Genomic DNA, 22561 nt, shown 5'->3' on the forward strand with positions numbered 1-22561 from the left:
CAACAAAAACAAAAATATTTTCATATTTCCATATTGTATGTGCAACTAATAATAGAGACAAAAAATAAAATACAATTTTAGAAGCTATTAATATATTGAATATTTTTCACGCTTTTAATGCCAATTCTAGCGTCACATTCCAACAATCTCTTCGGTTTTATATAACGTCTTAAACTTCTTCGAAAACATTTTACTTACTTGATCTATTCAATTAGTTTTTAATGATTAATGCGCATTAAGTTTAGTAGTTCCAGTAAAAAAAGATTCATCTGCACCCTCTTCATAAAGATATAATAAGTAGAACTCACTCGGTGTATTGGCCTCTAAAAACATCTTAGATTACTCAATGAAATGTTTTTAACAATGAGACAGAGTTCAAGATTATGGATGGATATGAAATGATTTTTTTAGCAGATAATCTTTTACTCAATTTTTTAAAAATATTAAATTGTATACTATAATTTTAATATAAATATTATCATCGTTATTTAGTAAAAAAAGTAAAATTTTAATTTATTAAAATAATAATACATCGACTTAAATTAAAATTATTCTGAACTATCATACCTCGTAAAATGTTAAAAAAGCTACAAAACAAGATCTATTGAAATACTATTTGAAAATAATAAAATTATTAAACATTGATATGTTGTATGACATGTTATGTTGTGCGTTAAAATTATAAAACTCATGTTCATTAAAGAGTAATTGTTAATCACATGATTTTCTCTAAAAACGCTCTTAGTAAATTAACAAGTTAAAATTATAGTGACGCAATTGAGAAAATGTTTTTCTAATTTGTTCCTATTGTCGGTTTTTAAATTGTAACTCATCGCCTAATGTATATCATAACAATTATTTCATTGTCACGTCTTAAGAATGCAAAATCATTAGAAGACAACAGATTTTCATTAAACCAAGCTACACACAATGCTAATATTTAAAAAAATGAAAGTGAAACAAATAAGTGTTTGCTTTAATACGGCCGATTAAAGGCTTAACTCATGTGAAAATTGTTCGGCGGGGCGCCGTGTATCTATTTTTATAATATTGCACATAATTATATACACAACTTTATTATGGAACGCCTGCCGCTGGTGAGCCACCGCCAGTCGGTTGACAATCATCGCAAGCGTTGCGCTAATGTAAACTGTACCCAACTATTTGAGTAATTTTATTGTGCTGGTGATTACTTATTTGCAAAATGTTCGCCAAGTTAACGCGTCGTCGATTTTCGTTACAGGACGATAACAGAGAGCTGGTGGACAGGCTGATGACGTACAAATCAAAGGACGCAGAAAAACTGAACGAGGAAAACGATCATCTAGTCAGGTGTGTGTATTTAATAAAACAAACCCCAGAACGTGCCAACAACGGATTTCATTGTGTTCGCCATTGACTAATTTTAGTGTCTGTTTGTGTGTGCGTGTATGTTTGATAAGAGGACAGAGGACCGAATTGCAAACTGTTAAGGCGACCCGACAACGCGCGGTGCAGCCGATGCTTTCATATTTTTAGCGTTTGCACCGCGTGTGTGCCGAAATACTTTAATCATATTGTGTTGTCCTTCTCTACTACAGTATTAGAACGTCGACAGTCGGCCCAAAAAAAAAAATTCAATTAAAACATAACGACTCAAGCCAGTTTTTTTGCCGGCTATAATTCTTAAATATATGCTGTAGTGATGGCTCAGCTACCCGCTGCCGAGTAACTGTTTGTATTTAATTTTTTTAAGTTCAAAAAATATATGAGTGCCGGTCGCGTTTCCATTCCATGACGTTCAAATTTCTTACGGCATGAATAAACTAAGGTAAATGTGAGCCTATAAATATATTTCCAACTCTGTACCTTAATTAATTTGTGTATCATTTTAAACCCGTAGTCGCTTATATCCTGTTTCTTTTTGCCTTCATTATAAGTTTTGAAGTTAAAAAGACTAGTTTGTATTTCAAACCGTTTTTCAGTTCTCCGTAGTCGTTCATATAAAGAAACACAGAAAAAACAAGTAGTGTTCACCGATTAAAAATTATGTAATTTTCAATATGCCCGGCAAAAGTTCCAAAGCGTTAGAATCTTATCCACGATTTCGCATTGTGTTGTTGATGCTACATTGTTTGGGTTTATTTTGGCTTTGAACATAGTTTGACATTTTTAAAAATTTTAATTTTTGCACAGAAAACGAAATGCTAAAATGCAACAGGAGCTCAAAGAAGCGGCGAAAGACATGCGAGGCTTATCTGCCGAAAGCTTGTGTACGGTCGTAAGCAACAGCGTTGGTCCAATAGTGGCACATCCGTCTGCTATCCCGAGCAAACCTTCCATTAGATTTGTATGAACCCGCAGTGTTATTACTACTGTTATATTAGATATAGATTTTTGTTTTAAACTCTGTAGGATGCTCACGATGGGGTGGTCAGTGCTGTGAAATGGAGCCCAGTAGACCGCGTGGTAGCCACCGGTGGCGAAGATCGCAAGGTTAAATTATGGGACGTATCCAAAGGTAGAAAAATACCTATTAAAAATATTAATCACTCTGATATTAAAATGTTGAATTTTTTTTAGGTGTTGCCGAGTGTAAAGGTATGTTAATTGGCAGCAATGCCGGTGTTATGTCAGTTGACTTCGACAGTACTGGAGGACAGATTGTAGCAGCGTCTAATGACTTGGCATCTCGTGTTTGGACAGTCAGTGATCAACGTCTTAGGGTAAGTGAGCCTGACAATAATCGTTGATAAATAACAACGCCAGTATATCAGCACAATTAAATATTGCTTATTATTTATTTTATATTTACCTTACGAAATAATATTGCATTAAATTAGTATCAAAAATGTTCTTTATGCTTATAATTCATAGGACTAATATAATAAATATTAAATATTGAAGTACAAAATAAATTCAAAGTACAAACGAGTAGATACTTATAATTAATTACTTAAAGATATATTTTTGACAATTTTTTTTTTTTTTATTAGTTTGGTCTACTAATTGTTGGATAAAATGTGAAGATTTTATAAGATTTTTTTTTTTTTGCTATATCCTTTATTGTACGTGCGACAAATAAATAAAAAAATATGTCAAAATTAAGCTTTAAGAAACGTAAACAAGAATCCGACAACGTTACATTTTTCCAAGCATATCTAAATTAAATAAAATTTACAAATTGACTGCGTCGTCGGAAAAATCATATACGTTTCAGCCTTTTATAAACTTACATGCCAAAACTTATTAATTCTATTATAATTTAAGTTGGTTCGCTAATAATAATTTTAAATTAAGAGAACTTTTAAGTTAATAGTTTAGTATAGTAATTGAGGTACTGTTGAAAATAAATAAATTTTCAATAAGAATTTATGTTACACGTTTTCGAAAATATTTTCAGTAAGTTACTGTTTAAGTACCTCGACTAACAAAAATAGAGACTTAAATCAATAAGAATCTCTTATTAGATAATTTTTGTTAGATTAAAATCATGAAAATTTTAACTAAAACGTTAAATAACGTTGCAATAGTTTTATATAAACAAAATCGATAGTGACTTTTTTTTTTTTAACGAATAAAGTACTTTTATATTTTTGATTATAACGATAATCAGCTATCATATTATCAAACAACTTTGACTTGAGAATTAAATTTAAGAAGCCTATAATTAGTATTACGGTGATGCGCGTAGAATTATGTCGCACACATCGAAATCGTTTAGGATGTTATTGAGCGCAGCGTGTTAATTACGAAGAAAAGTATCGTGCTATCGATTATCGTAGTACGTTTAACAAATATCAGTTATTTGTATACTTAATTAAATCAAGGTAAAAAAAAAAAATCTGTCATGGCAAACTATCTATCAAAGCTTTGTGTCTCGTCAGTACCGTTTCGCGTACCCTGTGTCGTACAATTTGCACATGCTGTCCGTCCGTCCTACTGGTATGCTCATGCTAACCGACATACCGTCGTGGTGGTGATGGTATGGGTCCATAGGCCTTTTGCGGTTCCACACGTAGGCCCAAGCTATGAGCACAGCTACTTGAACAGCTAGAAATACCATACAGGATATGATAACGCCGAATAGGTTAACGCACAAGTTGTCGAAATTGAAATCTTGATGTTTAACGTAATTTGTAGTGGTATCGGCCGGTTTCATTTCAGGCGATGCTTGTTGTGCACCGAATCCGAATTTATCAGTTATCTGTATACTCTGTACTAATAACATGTCGTCTCTGGCATTTGTCGACGAATTGTTGCTGGCCGATCTCCTCCGTCGGCGTTTACCAAAAGAGTGTACCGATCGGAGTTCTCCCGACGCGTCTTCTTGGTCGCATTGCACTGGTTCACAAGTGGGCATACATGGTGTGACTAGGGCTCTGAATTGAACTACCTCAGAGGACGGGAATTTGAACGCATCGAAGTACGATAGGAGAATCTAAAAAAATTAAATCATCAATTTTTAGTATTGTTATATATATATATTATTTTATTTACCTTTCCACTTCCGGTGTCTGACGACTTGTACAGTGGGCCCATGATAAAGTGATCCGTGGGACATCCGTCGGCATCTATTAGTACGATTTCGCTGGAGTCCACACCGTCCATAGCTACCAGTTCTCTGACAAATATTTCGTAAGGGCTGTTGGCGTCCAAAATTTCGAATCGTAAAGCCAATGGGTCGCCCACTTCGGCCGACGGCTTAACATCAGCGCCTTGCCTGTCTGTGATCTTCATAGCCACGTTTGGTGAATCGACGATTACCTCTTCAGTCATTGATGGTTTAAGATCACCTTGTATTCCCAAGTCTACTTCGTTGGATACAGTCTTGTTTGTTAGATCGTATTGGCATGTGATTGCTACCCCCAGATCAGAACTGGTTATGATTGTATCGTGATGTTGAATGATAACGTCGTTCATGTATCTTCCTAGACCCTGTTGTTTAACATTGCACTCAACGTCATCGTACGCCATTTCCAATTCGAATTCCAGACTTCCTTTAACGTCTTGAACACAAGAGTTCGGGTTACCTTTAGCGTAGATCTTACCATTGAACAGTTTGCTAGTCTTTATCTTGGCAACCATGTCTCCTGATCTACACTCGATGCTAATGTTGTAACACGAGTGCAATTCGTATGTCGAAGCTTCTGGAACCTCCAAGTATGGGTCCTAAAAACATTAAAAACATTAGTTTTTGAACCGTTAACTCTATAGTTATGATGATAATAGGTTCATTATCAATAGTACCCGTACAATATTTGGTTTCTAATTAACAGTGTTGTTGACCTATACATGCGGGCAAGAAGAATTTACCTTTGAACATATTTAATGTAATAATATGAATTTAAAAATTTGTTTAGTGTTCATACATAGGGTTATTGCAAAATAAATTGAAAAATGAAAGTGGAAAATAATTATTGTGTTTTATATACATTTAGGAATGGGTCATACGGTTCAAAAATGAACTACGGTGAAGTTTTTAATTTATAATCGAAATATAATTTTAAATTAACATCAATTAAATTGAATGATTAGACGAATTTGATAAAGCTTCCTTTTATAAGGTGAAAACTGTTTGTTTTATATGCATTAGTTTTTTTCACGCTGACCCTTATTTGTATGTGTACCATCTGGACGTCCAGTTTTTGTCACATATCACTTTCCCAATCAACAAAAAAAAAAACTCGATTTGTATGAAAACTGAAAATACGATAAGTTTTAATTTGTTGGTGACTTAGTGTAGGAGATGATGTTATTCTGGAATTCTTGTCGGAAAATTGCAATAGAAATTGTACACGTTCGTGTCATAATTTTTATCGGCATACCGATTCTAATCAACCGAGAACTGGGCCAGCACATTTATTAATGTCTATATAATGTACGTCGAAGAGGAGAGCAGAGAAGCACTGCGACTCGCCGACATCCCGGGGATAACGTACCGTGGCGGTAGCTCGTTATTATTTCTACAAATTATTAGCAGTGTATTATTGTATATTGTGTATTCCGTGTGTAGAAGAATGCCTTTTTTGGCACCACACGAATGTGGGTTACAACCGCCGAACGTGTTTGGAAACGGATATCGCACACACAACGAGAAAGAACCAGTCGCACTAATTTATTGTTGCTTCCAAAAATCCCAAGTCGAAATTGAAAAATTATATCTGTTATTGATCAAAGTTAACTCAAGTATAATTATTTTGTTGGCGTTACCAACTCCGGTTTATTTTTTGCCGTTAAATTATTAGCTTAAAAATAAATCGATTTCTTTACACGTAAGTCGGAACGGGAAAAGAATATAGTGATTAAAGTAGTTAAAAATACTGCAGGATACACTAATGTTCGCGAAGATGATTATAAATAACTGTTATTAATTAAATATTTCTAAAAATAAACTGTTTTAATTTGTAACATCATATTCACGTTTAATTTAATTGCTTGCACGTTTTTCTGCTGCGATTCAATCATCATCGGGAGAGGCATTGAGAAGTACTACTAATTATAAACGAGGAGTAGCGTTTCGTGAACAAAACAAACACTTCGCGTTTCTCAATATTTTAATATCAACAAAAAATAAATAGCCTACATTAGAAACGCATACCTGAATATCGGCCAGAGTTGCTCTGGAGTGGTGACTGAGCCTGCACACGAGTTCTCCCGTATCGCCGTAATCGTAGGAATGGCACCTATAGGGCGAGTTAAGACAAAGCTCCCTACAGTCTTCCAACGAATTAACTTCTTGGTAAACAGAGTCTACGGTTTTAAGAATGCGACCTGGGAACTTTTTAAATTCACACAGTTTTATGGGTTCGTCTACGCAGTTGTTTTCCAAGTAATCCACAGAGGCGGTCGGTTCGAATTGTCCTTGTCCAGCAACGGTCATCCTATCCATGTCCGAAAGTTCGCATTCGCCCGTACTGTTATAGTAATTGGCCGATCTGAAACAAGAAATTGTTTGTAGGTTTTTTTTAATTGAAAACAGTCAAGTATATATTTAGAAGAGTTAATTGGTAAATATGTATTTAGATAGAACACATATAATTCATATAAACCGGTTAGATTTGTTAGGCACATAAAAACCATGTACGATTAATGCACCTGCGTCGGCTATAATATGAAGATATTAGTCGACGCCATCGGTTTTCGTTATTTTTATTGTGTTTACTACTTGGTGCGACGACAGCTCCGTTTTAATTATTACTAATAATAATACTGATTTAATAACACCGATAGTAGTAAATATTAAAACTTTTGATGTCTGTTATGAATATTTATTGTATGTAACTAACCTATCAAACCGATAGAACAATAGTTTTAGGGTTCTAGCAGTTTTTGTATCATCAATTACATTAATACTGAATACTATCGAAATGAGATTTAATGCATTTGTAAGGCAAAAATATTACGAAAGGAACGATAATATGATTCGCATGTGTGTTATTCTTCAAAATCTATTGAGTCATCGTAAATTATTGTACGACCGCCATATAATAATGTAGTGGCAACGATCCATCATTTCTATAGCAAATTGGACAAACGCCACAGTATAGTAACACAATTTTATGTTTAGTATAACCGTTTAATGTTTAATTGAGTGTTTATTATCAACAGAGTTACAAGAGCCGAAAAAGAGTTGAATTGCAACATTAGAACTATTTTTGTCGCTTATGAAAAGTTTATACAAATAATTCGATCTCATTGATCTGAGGGGTGTTTATAACAACTATAATATATTATTCAGTAGAGACGTACATATTTTACTGATCTATCAGTGAAGAGTGTTTCTGGTCGTATTTACATTTTATAAATTAAATCGCTTGTGAAAGTATACAGTTACTGATAACTGTAGTAACTAGTCATAATTTTTTTTTGACGCGTACACAAGTTCAGTTACCAACGCCACAGTATATCTGTAGGAATTTATTTGGAATTGAATATCAGAGAGTAAATTATTCGCAGTAGCTATGCGGTTAACATAAATGAAAAAAATTCAGAGAAAAACGAAATTATTGTCCGGCTTTAGGAATCTCGCTTTAAATTTTCGCAAATCATAACGTGGAAACGAGAAAATTAACACGAGGCCAGTAGGGCAATGACGAAAATACTAATATTTCATTCGACCGGTTTTTTTACTCATTTTTTTATTACATTGTAATTCCGATGACAATCGTCCGGTCCGTCTGATGACCCTACACGGGTTATACCTATTAAATAGGCATAACTCGTAGAGTCATCAGATGAACATAAATTTTATGTTTGTGTTGTTTTTGTACGGAAAATAAACTATGTCGTCTTCCCGGGTCTCGTCTTCACGGGCGTGAGGCTTGAAAAAACATCTGTTTTTTCTTGCCGTGATATCGTAGAGGGGACTGGATGGTCTAAATATTGCGCTGATGGATTTGAGGATTTTCAATGGAAAAATATCGATATGACGCAATTGTAGAAAAAATACAATAATCTACTTAAGGTTATTTTCGTTTATGATTGACGACAATAATACGCCCGTGAATAGTATACATGAGAAATGTTTTGGCATTTCATACGTATATATCCGTTTTATACACGCCAATCATTTGTGCCAGTGTCATTACCATTGTATGTTAAACGCGAGTGCAGTGTACTCGAGTAGCCTATATTATATTATTATAAGCGGTCGGAAAATTCTACGAAACGGGATAATTACGGGCGTGCATGTCAATCGATCCGAGATGAATGGAGAACTGGGGTAAAAACAGCAGGCAGTTTTTGACAATACGTTAATTGCACACTATTGAAATTAATCGCGTGCGTGGGCGGGCGAGTACTGCGTTGACATGTGAATAGTTTTGTTGCGAATCAAATTTTTTTTATTCATTTCATTTTATTGAATAGCGTCTAGCGAGATTGTTTTCGGGAATCCGTTAAGAGAGAAAATGGAAATAAGAAAAAAAAATTTTCTGTTAATAGTTAATATAACATGCGAGTTTATAACACGTGACTAATGCACCCGCATTATCACTTTTGTTTGCGTACGTGCGCTAAACGGTCCGCTTTTAAACGATTTCAAGTGTTGCATTGTATGAAAGAAGAAATGCAACGGAACATGGATTTATCGTAAAAAAAAATGAAATATCCAATTTGTTGTATATGGTTCCCTCTTGAATTTGAATACCGTTAAGGAGTGAGTGCGTGCGCTTGAGCGCTTAAGCGGTCGTTTTGTCCATTGTTAACGGGTCGTGATCGCTGCGAACAATGCAGTCGAGTTTGTGGTTAATTTAGCTAAACCAAGTAAACGTCACCGTTTGGTAAAAAGCCCGTGGCAAAAATAGGGAATCATTCGAAACCCTCAAAATACTATCCCATTTGATGGCGAGATAAGAAAAATAGCACTATGTTTACGTTATCGACCGTACAAAAAAAATCTCACGGTATAAACTCGACATATTTATTATATAGATATGTATTGACTTACCGACAGGAGAACTCTCTTTCTCCTAGACATAATTCTAAACAGTCCTGTCGTGTTGTGGCAGGCAACTTCTTTTTGCCGAATCCTTTGAGTTTGTATCCTTGCACGCGGTCGAAGCACCACGCTCTTTCACATGGTTTTATACCCAAGCAAGTTTTCTGTGCGTATATCGTAAACACGGGAAACTGCGATTTGCTCAACGCGCCTGCAACACAAAATAAATAACAAGTTACAGTAGGAAAATCGTGAACATTACAGAGTCCGTTGTTGCTGTTGAGATATGTATAAAAGCGTATCTGGGCATACCGAACGTGATACTTATTGACCGTTTAGAAAGTCGCGGCCATTAGTATGTGTAATAAAGTACGTACACGCCGGGATGGAAAAACGTGAGGTGCAGATTAGTTTGCAGGAAAGCCTTTAACTCGGTGTGAAAATGTGTAATCTCGATTCAATACTTTTTCCTTCCAATAACTGTGATTTCCGAGAGAATTTACTCTATTAAAAATATTCAAAATCGGCCAGAAGAATACCACGTATTCGAATTGTACAAATGACAAATGGCCGCGACGTTGAATAATAATCGATTCGGTATTAAAACTATAACCTATTTCGCGTTTAATTAATACCTGCTGCATCTTGAGAATGATTTGCACTAGAAAATCGTCTAAACTATCAAGTAGCCGTGTGCGCCGCACTCTGTTTCGCAAACGCCGCTAATTTTAATCGTACCACTTGCTGTTACCGGCCGAGTCTTAAAAGCACATGCACTCGCATTGTTTATGTATTATTCATTTTTAATAGCTCCGCTAGCCGTACATCGGTATAATTAAAAGTCTTGATAGGCTTTTTATGCACTCCCTGAGAAAATTACCAGAGTAATTAATTTATGAGAAGGTATCATTACTATAAATAGCGCGTGTGAAAGTATACGTCGATTAGTATTGTAGGCTACCGAGCGAACGAGATGCGTTTGATAATTTTCAATACTAAAAGGGTACGTATGATGTGCACTTTTGTTTGAAAGGAGATTCTGGTTTGTTATAGACGATGTCGTGAAATTTCTTCCTCCGACCGTGTTGTGCGTCAGTATTTATTCTCTTCTTCATAGTAACGTTTAGCAATTCTCGAATTGATTATTGTCGACGATAGGTCGATACTTGCAAGCGAAACGGACGCACACACATAAAGCTCCGACTGGTTCAAGACTTCTCGGGTACGTCACGACGGTCGTACTGCCGACATGACCCCCCCCTCCCCCCGGGGGGCGTCGCGTCTGCATTCGAAACCGACGGTGACTCCCACGCTATACGCTGCGTCCGGCGCTACCCGTTTATGGCGTTAGACAGTGTACACGACATGGATGTGTGTACATTACATGAATGTCCCCCGTGGTCGACCAGCGGATAGGTTCTCTAATTACAGTGACGGACTCTTGTAAGGCTTTTAGTGTATGACTACTTACCCGGAAACGCATCGGCGTTGGACGAGAACATCACGCAAAGTCCCGTTTCGTAGTTGACCGAATAGCACGTGTCGTTGGCCTGACACGCTTCCAGACAGTCGGTCAACATCAGTGTGCCGGGTATGTTGTCCAATAGATGATCCGGTGCCGTGAAAACGTATCCTGTGACCAGCTCGAATCCGATCATGTCAGCTTCGCAGTCTTGAAGGGACGTGGCTGTCATCGCTGTGGACGCCATTGCGGCCATCATTATGGCGCAAGCGTAAAACGCCGTGTTCTTTTGGGTCATGCCTAAAAAACAAAAATCAACAATATGATTGATTAAACGAATACCAAATCTTACGGAAGTCTAAAGCAAATATGCGGTTGTTAAAAAATGACGAGGAACGAGGCGAATCTATCCGTTTGTGGAGATGATATGCAAAGCCCACACAACGTAAGATGCGCGTCAATAAAATATTTATTGCCAGTTTTCAGTATATTTTTATACGAATATCACTAGTAAATGGTCACATTAAGTTAAATTTAATAAAATAAAAATTTTATTAGCTCGTGAACCTGTCCTAATGTAATTATGTAGCCTACTGAAATTACCTAGTCTACTTCTTAAAGTCAGTTTTAACGGACATCTATCAGCAAGCGTACAAAGTAAGATGACCGATGGTTAGTTTTTTTTTAATCTTGACCGTAACAGTTTATAGCTTGATCAAAATATCCATTTTATTTAAAATGTCATTCAGAAATAAATTGTGTGCTGGTTATTTTTTAATTTATGGGGATAAAAGTGAGCATATTTTTCTATGAAAAAATATTTCTTTAGCACACCTCATTAGTTAACGAATATCTAAAACGTTTTATCACCCCATTATATTAATAACTTGTATAACACGTTGATTATGTTCAACTAAATTAATCATTTTCGCTGTTGACATTTTAATGTGTATGTTAATTCGCCCTAAATATCATTATCTAAAAAAATCAAGTTACCAGTATTAGTACTGTTTAACTAAGAGACTACAGCAAAAGAGGTAGACAAGTACTTATGTAGGACGTAGTGAACTAATGTTAAAATGTATACCACCTACGGATGCATTAACATCACAGTGAATTTTTTAAATATTATNTACCTACGGATGCATTAACATCACGGTGAATTTTTTAAATATTATTGGTGTAGAAAAAAGTTAAAACAGTAAAACTGTTTCGAGCGGGTTCTGAATTTTGCACGAAAATTAAGTTTAGGTACCGGAAAAAAAAATGTTTGGTTTATAGTTGGCAATAATAAACACTGCGCCGCGTGTGCGTAGGGTGTTTAATGATAGCCTCGGGTATTGTGGAGGTCATTGTCGGCAGAATTATCAACGTTTGGCTGGGTCAGCAATATTTTCCGGTGACGAAACCTACGAATAAATTTACTTGGATCATCTCCACAATATTATTACACCAAGAATAATTTTTTTCAACAAAATACGTTTTTTCGCGACTGTGACATGACCAAAAATCGTATTACTCGCCGGAACTAGAATTTTTTTGTCAACTAATGTATGTCGTGTACACTTTTTGTACTTGTTTTGTGTCTGATAAAGAACGAGAAATATTGTGTAATCGATGTCCCATAGATTCAAGTGCGTAGATGCGCCTAGTTTAGACAATGCAAAGTGTGTCCGACGTTTACACGTGGGTTTTGATTGAACTGCACATAGACAAGTGCTGCGCTTCAATGGCGTGTGCGACACATAACGGGTTAGTTACTACAGTAAGATAACTACGCGTTAGACGGTTGTCGGCTCGTTGGAAAGTTAAATAAAAATATTTTGATGCCTGTAATAACAACAATGTAATAATATGCGCAATATTTCTTTATTTTTAACACTCGAGACGATGACGAGTGTATGTGTGCGCGCAAAAAAAAAACCACACTATTATTTATTGTGTAGCCACTCGTGTAAAGTTTTACCGTTAAATACCATCGAAATCGGGTAATGATGATCATGACGACACGAGCAAAATATGTGTCAGATAAAAGTATGATGGACACGTTGATTTCCCCTATCCTGGTAGTCTNATTGATTTCCCTGGTAGTCTTCATTTGCTGATATATTATTATTATTATTTAGTCGATTAACGTTGGCCATAGAAAACAGTAGTAAACAAGGCGATACACGTTAATAATGTTAACAATTTGCTTTTGTCCAAGAACAATGGCGACGCGGTGAAGATGTGTACAGTAATAATATATTCCTCGGAGCGACCAAACAAAAAACTATCATCCCAAGAGATGTTCATAACAATATTGATATAGCTCACAATGGATGCTCGTCTCGTGTTTGTTTTCATTCAAAACGCGTACCAGACGGATAATCGTCTCGTTTCTTTTTTACGATAATTTACTAAATAGAAAAATCGCAATAACTGTTATTCTGTTAACCGTTGGCACGTTTGACGATGTAAAAGTTGTGTCGACTATAAACGTCGTAGGATTGTCCGAGAAAAAACAACTGTTGGATCTTTAAATGTTTGGTAAAGCACAAATCGAGTTGGTTTATTGTACGATAAATTTACGCACACGATCAGACACATGATATAACGGGCAAGAGTTCGTATACTTCCCCCGAGGCGCGTCGCGGAACCAGTTTTTTTACTTTTAATGAGAAGCGTCCACTACACGTGGTTGTTACACGTTATTATCACTCTTGTGTCGGATTCCGCCGACAATCTATTGGTGCCGGTGTGCATCTCGGAAAAATAAATGTCCTTTGTACCTTACCAGTGTTCTTGACCCACATCTGATTGGTACGAAAATGCATTCACGTTGGTGTAATTGAAAAATAAAGTTTTCGTGACACCTAGACAGGAGCACGCGGTAGTAGTAGTAGCACTGCAATAATAATAACAATAACGAAATCGAATAAAAAGAGACCACTGCAGATCGTGAAACAATCTATATCCGTCCGAGTTCTGTTTGGCCAGTGTAAATAATCGACTAGGCCTGCACCTTTATATCGTATAAAATGTACATCTATACAATATAATAATAATAAATAAATAATAACGAAAACACAATTATACACAGTCTCTGTGTCTCTTGGTTTTTTATTTAGGACGATTGCACGTCTCCACCACTGTGTGATTTCGCCATCCACTTGAAGTCGTCCACTTTCTTTGTCGTCGTCGTCGTCGTCATAAACCATTGTGTATTTTGACGTTTTTTAAATTGCATTGCGCAGATATCCATACTTGTTATCATAATCCACAAACGTCAATATTTTTTATGATTCGCATTGTTCAGAAGAATGCCGCCCTGGAAGTGTTAATCGGAGTGCTGTTGATTCGATAGAACTTCGCACGATACGGTAGATGATGTTTTTTTAACGCGTGAAAATATAACGTTGGCAAATAAATTATACGAATGAAAATTATCGCCGTCAGTAAAGCTCTGACAGCCGCCCATAGTATTATTAGCATACCTAGTAAAATTATAATTTTATGTTATTCTCGCCCTCGCCGACTGATCACCGTGAGAAACGTGTTTTGTGTACGATTAACAGTTTTTAATGCACCTCTGGCGTTAATAACTGTGTAATGGCATTCATTAACGACTAATATGTATTAGGTCCAAAGCTCTCCGAAGCCGGACATAAAAGCGGCGGCGTTTGAAATGATATAGTACCGCTCGGTTTTTTATTATTATTATGGTTTTTCGCTAAAATGAAAAAAAAGAGGACGAAATTTTTGCACAAGTGAGAATAATAAAACATCAGTGTCATTAATTTCTATGAAATTACTACGAGACGATTCGTTCCGAGTAGAGAAACAAAAACGTAACGAAAAATAAATAACATACATTTGATTTTAATTGGCAAGTAAACGGAAAATCGGTAGTCTGGCACTATGACTTTTTTGAGTGTAAAATTATTCTCTGTGTTTTGGACGGGGTACTTAAATGATGAAAACAACATGTGCGCTAATGCCGTTTTGTCTCCATCACCACTAAGTATAACATCAATACCCACTACGTTTTTGCAACGTAATTGCCTCAATAAAGTAACGCTAATTTTGAGAATATTCCAAAACTATTGAACGGTAGTGCTGTTTAAATAATGTCCGCCAGAGTTACGCCAGACGTCCAATTAGCAGCCGTTTCCGCTGTCGCTTTCTTCACGGTCGGTGTCAGACTTGCAGTAATCAAGTATACAATTATTATTAATGACTGGGGTACATCTCTCCGGTTGTGTTTTATTGAAAATTTTGAGTCGCACAAAAAACGTGACCGACTTGTCTGTTCATTAATAACACAAGATATGTTCTTCGTCTGTCGAAATTCGATGCTTTGACCTTAAATCACAATGGTGACTGTCCCTTTGAGGTAATTACTTGTGATCATTAATATCGAACGCTTATTATTAACTGATATTTGCCGAGTCTACGTTGCATACCATCGATTTTTAGGTTTTGCTCACGTTTCAACACTTGACAATAATATTACTCGGAACAAGAAGATGCTGTAGCGGTTGTCTTATTGTGACGTGACTAATAATAACCAATTCCGCGTATGATGTTCAAAGAGCGTATCGTCATCATACGTGTTATTGTTGTTTTTATTAATTACTCGAAGAAACGATACTGTTATACAGTAGCTCATTAACCATTTGCTCTGGTGGCGCCGTAATGTATTAGATATTTTATAACTATTCGTTTGCCATGAGATATCTGCTCCACTCAACAGCCTATGGTTTTCATTAAGTATTTACGCCATCTAATTAATTATGCATACTTTTTTGTGACTGAATATTCCTATAATGAATTTATCGTTTTCAGCGTTACGTTTTTTTTAACGCTCACCAGTAGTAATTATATTATATTATTTTTACTGCTCAACACTTCTTCAGATTCGCGGTAGTATATTTTCAGAGTTTTGTAACCTGGTGAGAATATAAAAGGTGGTCCGGGTCGGTTATCGATCTGGCAGCGATCGCTTGCACAGTTATTATTATGACGGATATGCATTTTCGAGCATTTTTTTTGTTGTCCGGCGTACCTATTTATCCCCTTGCCTCCTCATTTCGTCTTCAGCCGAATGGAACATAAACACAGTAATGCTGTAACTACTGTTACCACTATCGGTCGCCGGTATACGTGACGGTATTTGTTCGCCAAACATACCGTAGCGTTGTTTTCGTTCTCATCTTCTCCTCCCCACGCGAAAATCCATTAGTAGTAGTGTAAAGAGTCGACGGAGGCCCAATGAATGTTTTTTGAATGTTTAGGACTTTTGACGTTGTGTGAACTCTCTGGACTTGAATGGAAGACGTATTGCCTCATTAATCCCCTACAACGAGATCGCCCACGGCAATTCGCACGGTTTTCCCTGAACAATACGCGAGCGGTTGTAGCAATAATTGATGCGATCATCACAAGAGACCTCAGGGTTCATTTGTGCAAAGTCTCGCTCGCAAAAATAATTAATAACTTCTGTGTCTAACAGCGCGACTATAGTCCGTTCGGCGGGGGGCACCTAGTAGACTCTTCTCCTAGCCGAGCCACGCGATAATATCGTTGCATTAACGTTTGCTCCAAATCGTTTGGCTCACACAGTCGAACGATTATCATCGAGGAAATTTCGGTTAATCGAGTGAGCGAACGGTCAATTTGTGAGTGTGTGGTATGCAATGTTATTACTATATTATTGTTGTGTTGCTGTTGTACCTGGCCGTTCGGCGGTAAACGCGATTATAATTGAATGCCGGTGCAGCGACGATGGTGGCGAAGCGTGAGGGGAAGTAGAAAGGAGGAATCGCCGCGTTCTCTGTCGATTCACACATACGATCGCCGTGTACCGTTACCAGCAACCTTCTGAAGGCTTTCGAAATAAATCGTTAGTTCTTCGTGCCGTATCTTCCCCGTTGCAGTTTGTTCAGTATTATCGATATTTGTTTTTCGCGCTGCCATTGTCTTTGTGTGATATAAGAGGGTCGCAGAGTTCGTGCCTTTTACACTGTGTGGTTTCGTTTAAGTCTGTTATCGACTATACAAGACCTTTTAATCGATAAGTGCATCCGGTTGTAACGTTTACCTTTACCCTGCAAACCGCATCCATTTGAGGCTTTTCTTTTTAAGGTACCATCTGAACACGTTTTAAGTTTTCAGTTTACACCGATAATATTTAAGTCGCCGTTAAACAGACGATGCCTTTAAAGAGAATTAGTCGAATTATTTTTGATTTGTTTACTTTTTGTTTTTATGTGTATCACTATAGTCATGTCAGTGACTTTGATAAACCTAAATTGAAGGAACGCGTAATACTGTTACTGTTACTGTAATAATAATAATAATAATTATTATTATAACTTGTCTACCGAGTGTAAAATTATGAATAAAAACCGGAGTGTTGAGTATATTAAACAACAGTCGTGTCTTTTTTATAACATTAAATGAGCAACTTATTAGCAAGTTCGTGAGAAATTATTTTTCACCGGTGTCTGATGAATATAATATTCTCGTGTTTTGATAAAAATTAATTACCGATTAGTTCTTCATAAATAAAATTAATTATTTTACACGAAAAGTTCGTGTCCAGTTCTTTTCCTTCGATTACTTAATGTTATGCTCGCCAGACACATCAATTGTAGACTCGTTGCTTTCATCGATCGCACATATACTTATGTACACGTACTTGTGGGATATGTATGTGAAAAACATTGTTGGAGTGCAAATAACAGTAATAAACGGATGAAAAAGAGGAAAATAAACAAAACGAGGCGCTAACGTGACGTTGATTAATAGCGGTCGCCTTCCTATGGTTATACGGCTTCATAAGTGTAGATGAGTTCATGTGTACAAACAGAGTGTACACTCGCTAATTGTCGTCACCGACCGACCATTAATCACCCGAAATCAAGTAGCACGAGTTTTTTAGTGTCTTCTATTATTCTACCGTGCAACTGATACACCTTCTTGTACTCATAGTCTCGAGAACAATAGATAAGATCTCGGCTGTCGTTCGGTGTAACAACAACTGACAATAAAGCATCGTAAAATACATTGAGAAAGTTCTATGAGCAAAAATTTAACGTGTTCATTATGCGAATGGACGATAGAGAAGATATTATGTGATTGATATGTGCATAAAGTATTTAAATCATGTTGAATGAATACAAACGGTCTTTAAGAGTCATCAAAGATATAATTTATGTTCATTTGGCAGTTGTTTTATGATTATTTTTATGGTGTACTTAATATGCTCCGTGGCAATTATGTGAGTGTGTATTATTGTACGTTATCATTATAATTAATCGGTCGAAACGGTTTAAACGAATCCGCTACTGTAACACCGCCCAATTGTGTAGTCTGAGGTCATCTATTGTCAATTTTCGATGCTGAGTTAATCGAGTATTGTTTTAACGCAATTGAAAGTAATGCCTTACGGTAAAATTATACTAGAAATAGGTGATGAAAAAATAATAAAAAATTCCGAATCGAAAATCGTATTCCTGTGATTGACTCGTTTGCACATGGAAATTGTCAGCACGTGCGTTCACACTGTGAAAGACAATTTAATGTGTTTTTCATGTACATATACATATATTATTATTATTATTATTATTAGTCGACGTTCATTGGCGCACAAAGACCAACGGGACTCGCTATGTAGTTCTGAACGCAAAAACATTGTGTGTAGGAGAAGACGGGGAATTCGAGATGGCCAAATTAAAATCACGTACACAACGGCCGCTGGCGCGTAAACGTTTTTAATTGTTAGTCCGTTACTCTATTCTGTATACATTATTATACACTTATGGCAACGAATACGCATCGATTGTTGTCCGGCACGTAATTCGGGTTGTGGAATTTTTTTTTCGGAGGGAAAAAAAAAGAAATTATAATAAAGCGAACGCAAATTCGATTATCGCCAAGTTGGCTTGCCTCGCGACTTCGACAAAAAGAAACATAGTGAGCAAATCATAAACGACCATACTCATATGAGATATTAATAAGCCATCCAGTAGTCGTTACTGTGTCGGCACATTTGTGTACGACCGTTGATGTTACCGTGAGACTTCGGGACTGATGTAAATTTAACAGAGTCTCAGCGAGAGGTTTTCTCACGAGATTTGGCCAGCCGGATTAGCGTCAGAGCGAATGTCAAAATAGATAATGTCAATCTCGAATCGGTTGGAATGCGTCCGGTGAACAATGAAGAGTTTAGTTTAAGTAACTTATCGATTCCCGTGGTGTACGAGCCGTTGGAACTGTGTCATTTTCTTACTAATGTCTGCGTCCGTCAATATTCTGTTTTTCTTGTTTTTTAATTATGACATGGTATTTGTGTTAATTGCACACTAATAAATAGCTGTGTGATCAGATCGTTCATCTTTTTCGAACATAGTTAATCTGCATATTGTTTTTTAAAACATGTAAAAAATAAAAACGCTATTGACTTTGCCGATTTATTTTATATTATCTCACTAATGCTCTTGTTTATGACCTGTCATATTTCACATAATGTTCAAATGTGTACAATGATAAATATTACGTTGCATAAACCTTTATGGGGCATAAACAATGAAAGATACATTGTGATTGCTATGTTTATGAAATTACATAGTAACATTNTTTATGGGACATAAACAATGAAAGATACATTGTGATTGCTATGTTTATGAAATTATATAGTAACATTGAACTTTACAAGTTCGTTAACAGTTAAATTTCGAAATGTTTTCAATTTTTTCAGCTTAAAATTTAGTATTTGTTAATTTTTTTTGAATTCTAAAGTTGGGGAAAAAATAGTTCAGTTTAACACGTACTAAATACTAACAATTTACGGTTTTCGGCTATGTTATACTATTTGAAATGCTGTGATTGGATTCGTATACAAATTACTGAGTTGCTTTTCTTATCTTACGTTATTATTAGAATTGCCTTTACTGTTGAAGATTACGCAGTGTAGCAATGCTTAAAAAAATACACTATGCAGATAAATTGAGCAGTTATCATTGATCCGACGGATCAATTATTTGATTAATTTAACTAGTAATTCAATTTATTCCAAAGGAATTCTACCTTCAGAAATGTGCAGAACAAAATATTGCACTGCAAAAGAATGCGTAACGGGACTTATTGCAAAAATGCAGTTTATTTTAAAGGAATCCTTCGGGCACGTGGTCATTTATCGTTATGCGCAAACTATATTAATATTACGAGATTTTATTTTTATTTGATCGCATTTCGTTTTTTATCCGGAAAACAACGTTTTTGTTTTGACGTTCGATTTTATTTTTTTGCCGTGAGAATCGGATCACTTTGGTCGGCCGTCTAATTGTTGACACACATATACTGCTGTCGAATATATACGTTTATTTGGCCTTGCTGTCCAAACACTCAGTTTTTTGTTGTATTATTTTCATTTGTTGTTATATTATATTCCGATCGGGGACGTGCAATCGTCATGTGATACATTTGTTAATAGAGAGCCTTTTGACACTCATTACTCGCGTTTTGCTTCTACTTCCCACCCGAACCATTGTCCCTGTACTACTGTCCGTTAGGTATTTATTCTTTCTTCAAATAAAAGGAAAATTTCGCACTCGAAATTAAAAACTATACATTGGATGTTTTACGCGATTACACATTGTATACGACGTTCTACACGATCAACAAATACCACGCGCGCATTTTTTATATTATACCTCGATTTTTGACCAACACGTAACTATTAGGTCTGAACGATTATTGTGCTTTTTATGAATCCGAAAATTCGGTCACCGAAAATCGATCAGTTTCTATCATTCGCCAATTTTAACGCGGTTGACTCATACCGATTACGGTGAAGTAAATGATATTGTTGTGAAAAAATTAGTTAAGTGATTCTATTATCTACGCAGACGTGTGTGAGACATGATCGTAGGCCAGAAGTATAATCCGTTACTGATTTGCGTACGATCACAGGGCAAAAAAACATCTTTCAATTCTGACTGTTTTTATAGTACTTTATTATTACTTTATTTTTTTTTTGATATTTATGGAGTAAAACTGCCGTTATACGAAGTTGTTGCGTTTATTAATTAACGAAAGATCGTAAAGACCAGTTGCTATTGCAGACTAGATATTACTCAGCCGAGCAACTTTATTATTATAAAATCCTACCGATAGTTAATATTATTATGAAACTGTGCAGACTCCAACTAAGTGGTCGCGAAATTTCCGTTGCATACTGTTACATTGTTGTATCTGTGCGGCAGAACCGATTCAACGCATTTTCAATTAAGATGTCGAATACGCGATGCCATTGATACGGTTATTAAACGGATTTATTATCAAATGATTTTAATTCTTGTATTCTGAGTTTCGTGGATTGTAATGTACCACTGCTGCGTGTCGGCCCCACCGATTAGATTTCCCGCTAGAGTAAAGCTATTTCGGCGTTATCCTTAATAGATTTAATTAAACGACCGTTTGTATTCTTTAGTGACCCCGAACACTAGACATTATTCCGTTAAAATTAAAAAGTATTCCAGTTATTTGTAATGAGGTCTTTAATATGTTACATAACCGTCTCCTCGATAAATTTATTAGAAGATGATAAATCCTCGGTCAAACTTGTTTACCTAGTTTCTTTCCGAAAATTCTCAAGTCCCAATAGTGTCGCTGAAGAATGTTTTACGACCAGTGCTTTTATAGTTTTTTAAATGCGTGTTAACCGTGTCGCGTAATAATGTTTTTTTTACTATAGTTCCTGACAGATCATAAATGATCTGTCAGGAACTATACGAGTTTGGAAAAATATGTTTTTCCTTGTAAAAAAAAAAAAAAAAACNGAACTATACGAGTTTGGAAAAATATGTTTTTTCTTGTAAAAAAAAAAAAAAAACTTCAATACATTAAAAAAATATTATTTTTCTTTTACGTTGTGATGACGAATATATTTTTTTCAAAAAAAAAAACTATTACATAAAATTTAATTTCTATGAACAATAGTTTAAAATATATTTACTCAAAACCAAAAAAATGTATGTATAACAAACTCAAAAGTTTTATTTTTATTATTAAAGTAGACGCATAAATTTTAAGCTTACCCATTTGGAATTGAAAAATCCGAGGGCAAGTTGATTTTGATGGTGTTTTATCGATAGCTTGCCTTCCGCGGTCGCGCAAAAAACGCACTGTATTTTCGTTAAAAAGTAATAAATTACCGAGTAAACAACACTCGACCGATATTGTATCGAATAACGTGTACGTCAACGGAGATACGAAAATAAAATTGGAGTTAAAATAACAACGGCAATGTTTTGGATCGTACGAGACTTCAAGACCTTGGCCTTCGCCAGTCCACTAGCTACGGACTATTGAAGACTCGATCGTTGCAGACATCGCTGGTCGCCGACCGGGCCGGTCCATCCTGGACCCCCTTCCACGCGCTCAAATACGTGGCGGTGGTGGCCACACTACACTTCCGATCCATCCGCGAGCTGACGTCACGACTCGCAGAAACGCTTCCGCGTGGAACGACCGCGCCGGTGGTAGCGCAACTCGTTCTCGGCACCGGTGGAACGCGTAGGCGTCTTAATTAACGATTCTATTTCAACCCGCTTATTACCGTCGCCATCGGGTGCACACGTGACAAAAGTGTCAAGCGTTGTGTTCACCTAAAAACACTATTACTGCAATCC

The 22561-nt window shown here is 36.1% G+C and overlaps 2 protein-coding genes across 2 annotated transcripts; one reads left to right on the forward strand and one right to left on the reverse strand.

Moving 5' to 3' along the window:
• Nucleotides 1–1077: 1077 nt before the first annotated feature.
• Nucleotides 1078–2747, forward strand: LOC126908943 (autophagy-related protein 16-1-like). The gene is made up of 4 exons (XM_050691287.1): nt 1078–1332; nt 2176–2329; nt 2395–2500; nt 2563–2747. The coding sequence occupies exons 1-4, from the start codon at nt 1205–1207 to the stop codon at nt 2730–2732; spliced, it is 558 nt and encodes a 185-aa protein (XP_050547244.1). The 5' UTR covers nt 1078–1204; the 3' UTR covers nt 2733–2747.
• A 272-nt stretch (nt 2748–3019) lies between these two features.
• LOC126908942 (uncharacterized) lies at nt 3020–22242 on the reverse strand. Its single transcript, XM_050691286.1, has 6 exons — nt 21968–22242; nt 10893–11183; nt 9431–9632; nt 6581–6917; nt 4480–5151; nt 3020–4420 (listed from the first exon to the last, which is right to left on the reverse strand). The coding sequence occupies exons 1-6, from the start codon at nt 21969–21971 to the stop codon at nt 3863–3865; spliced, it is 2064 nt and encodes a 687-aa protein (XP_050547243.1). The 5' UTR covers nt 21972–22242; the 3' UTR covers nt 3020–3862.
• Between the last annotated feature and the right edge of the window lie 319 nt (nt 22243–22561).

The sequence above is a fragment of the Daktulosphaira vitifoliae genome, unplaced genomic scaffold (genome assembly GCF_025091365.1).
Source record: "Daktulosphaira vitifoliae isolate Bord-2020 unplaced genomic scaffold, ASM2509136v1 Scaffold_48, whole genome shotgun sequence".
Lineage (NCBI taxonomy): Eukaryota > Metazoa > Arthropoda > Insecta > Hemiptera > Phylloxeridae > Daktulosphaira > Daktulosphaira vitifoliae.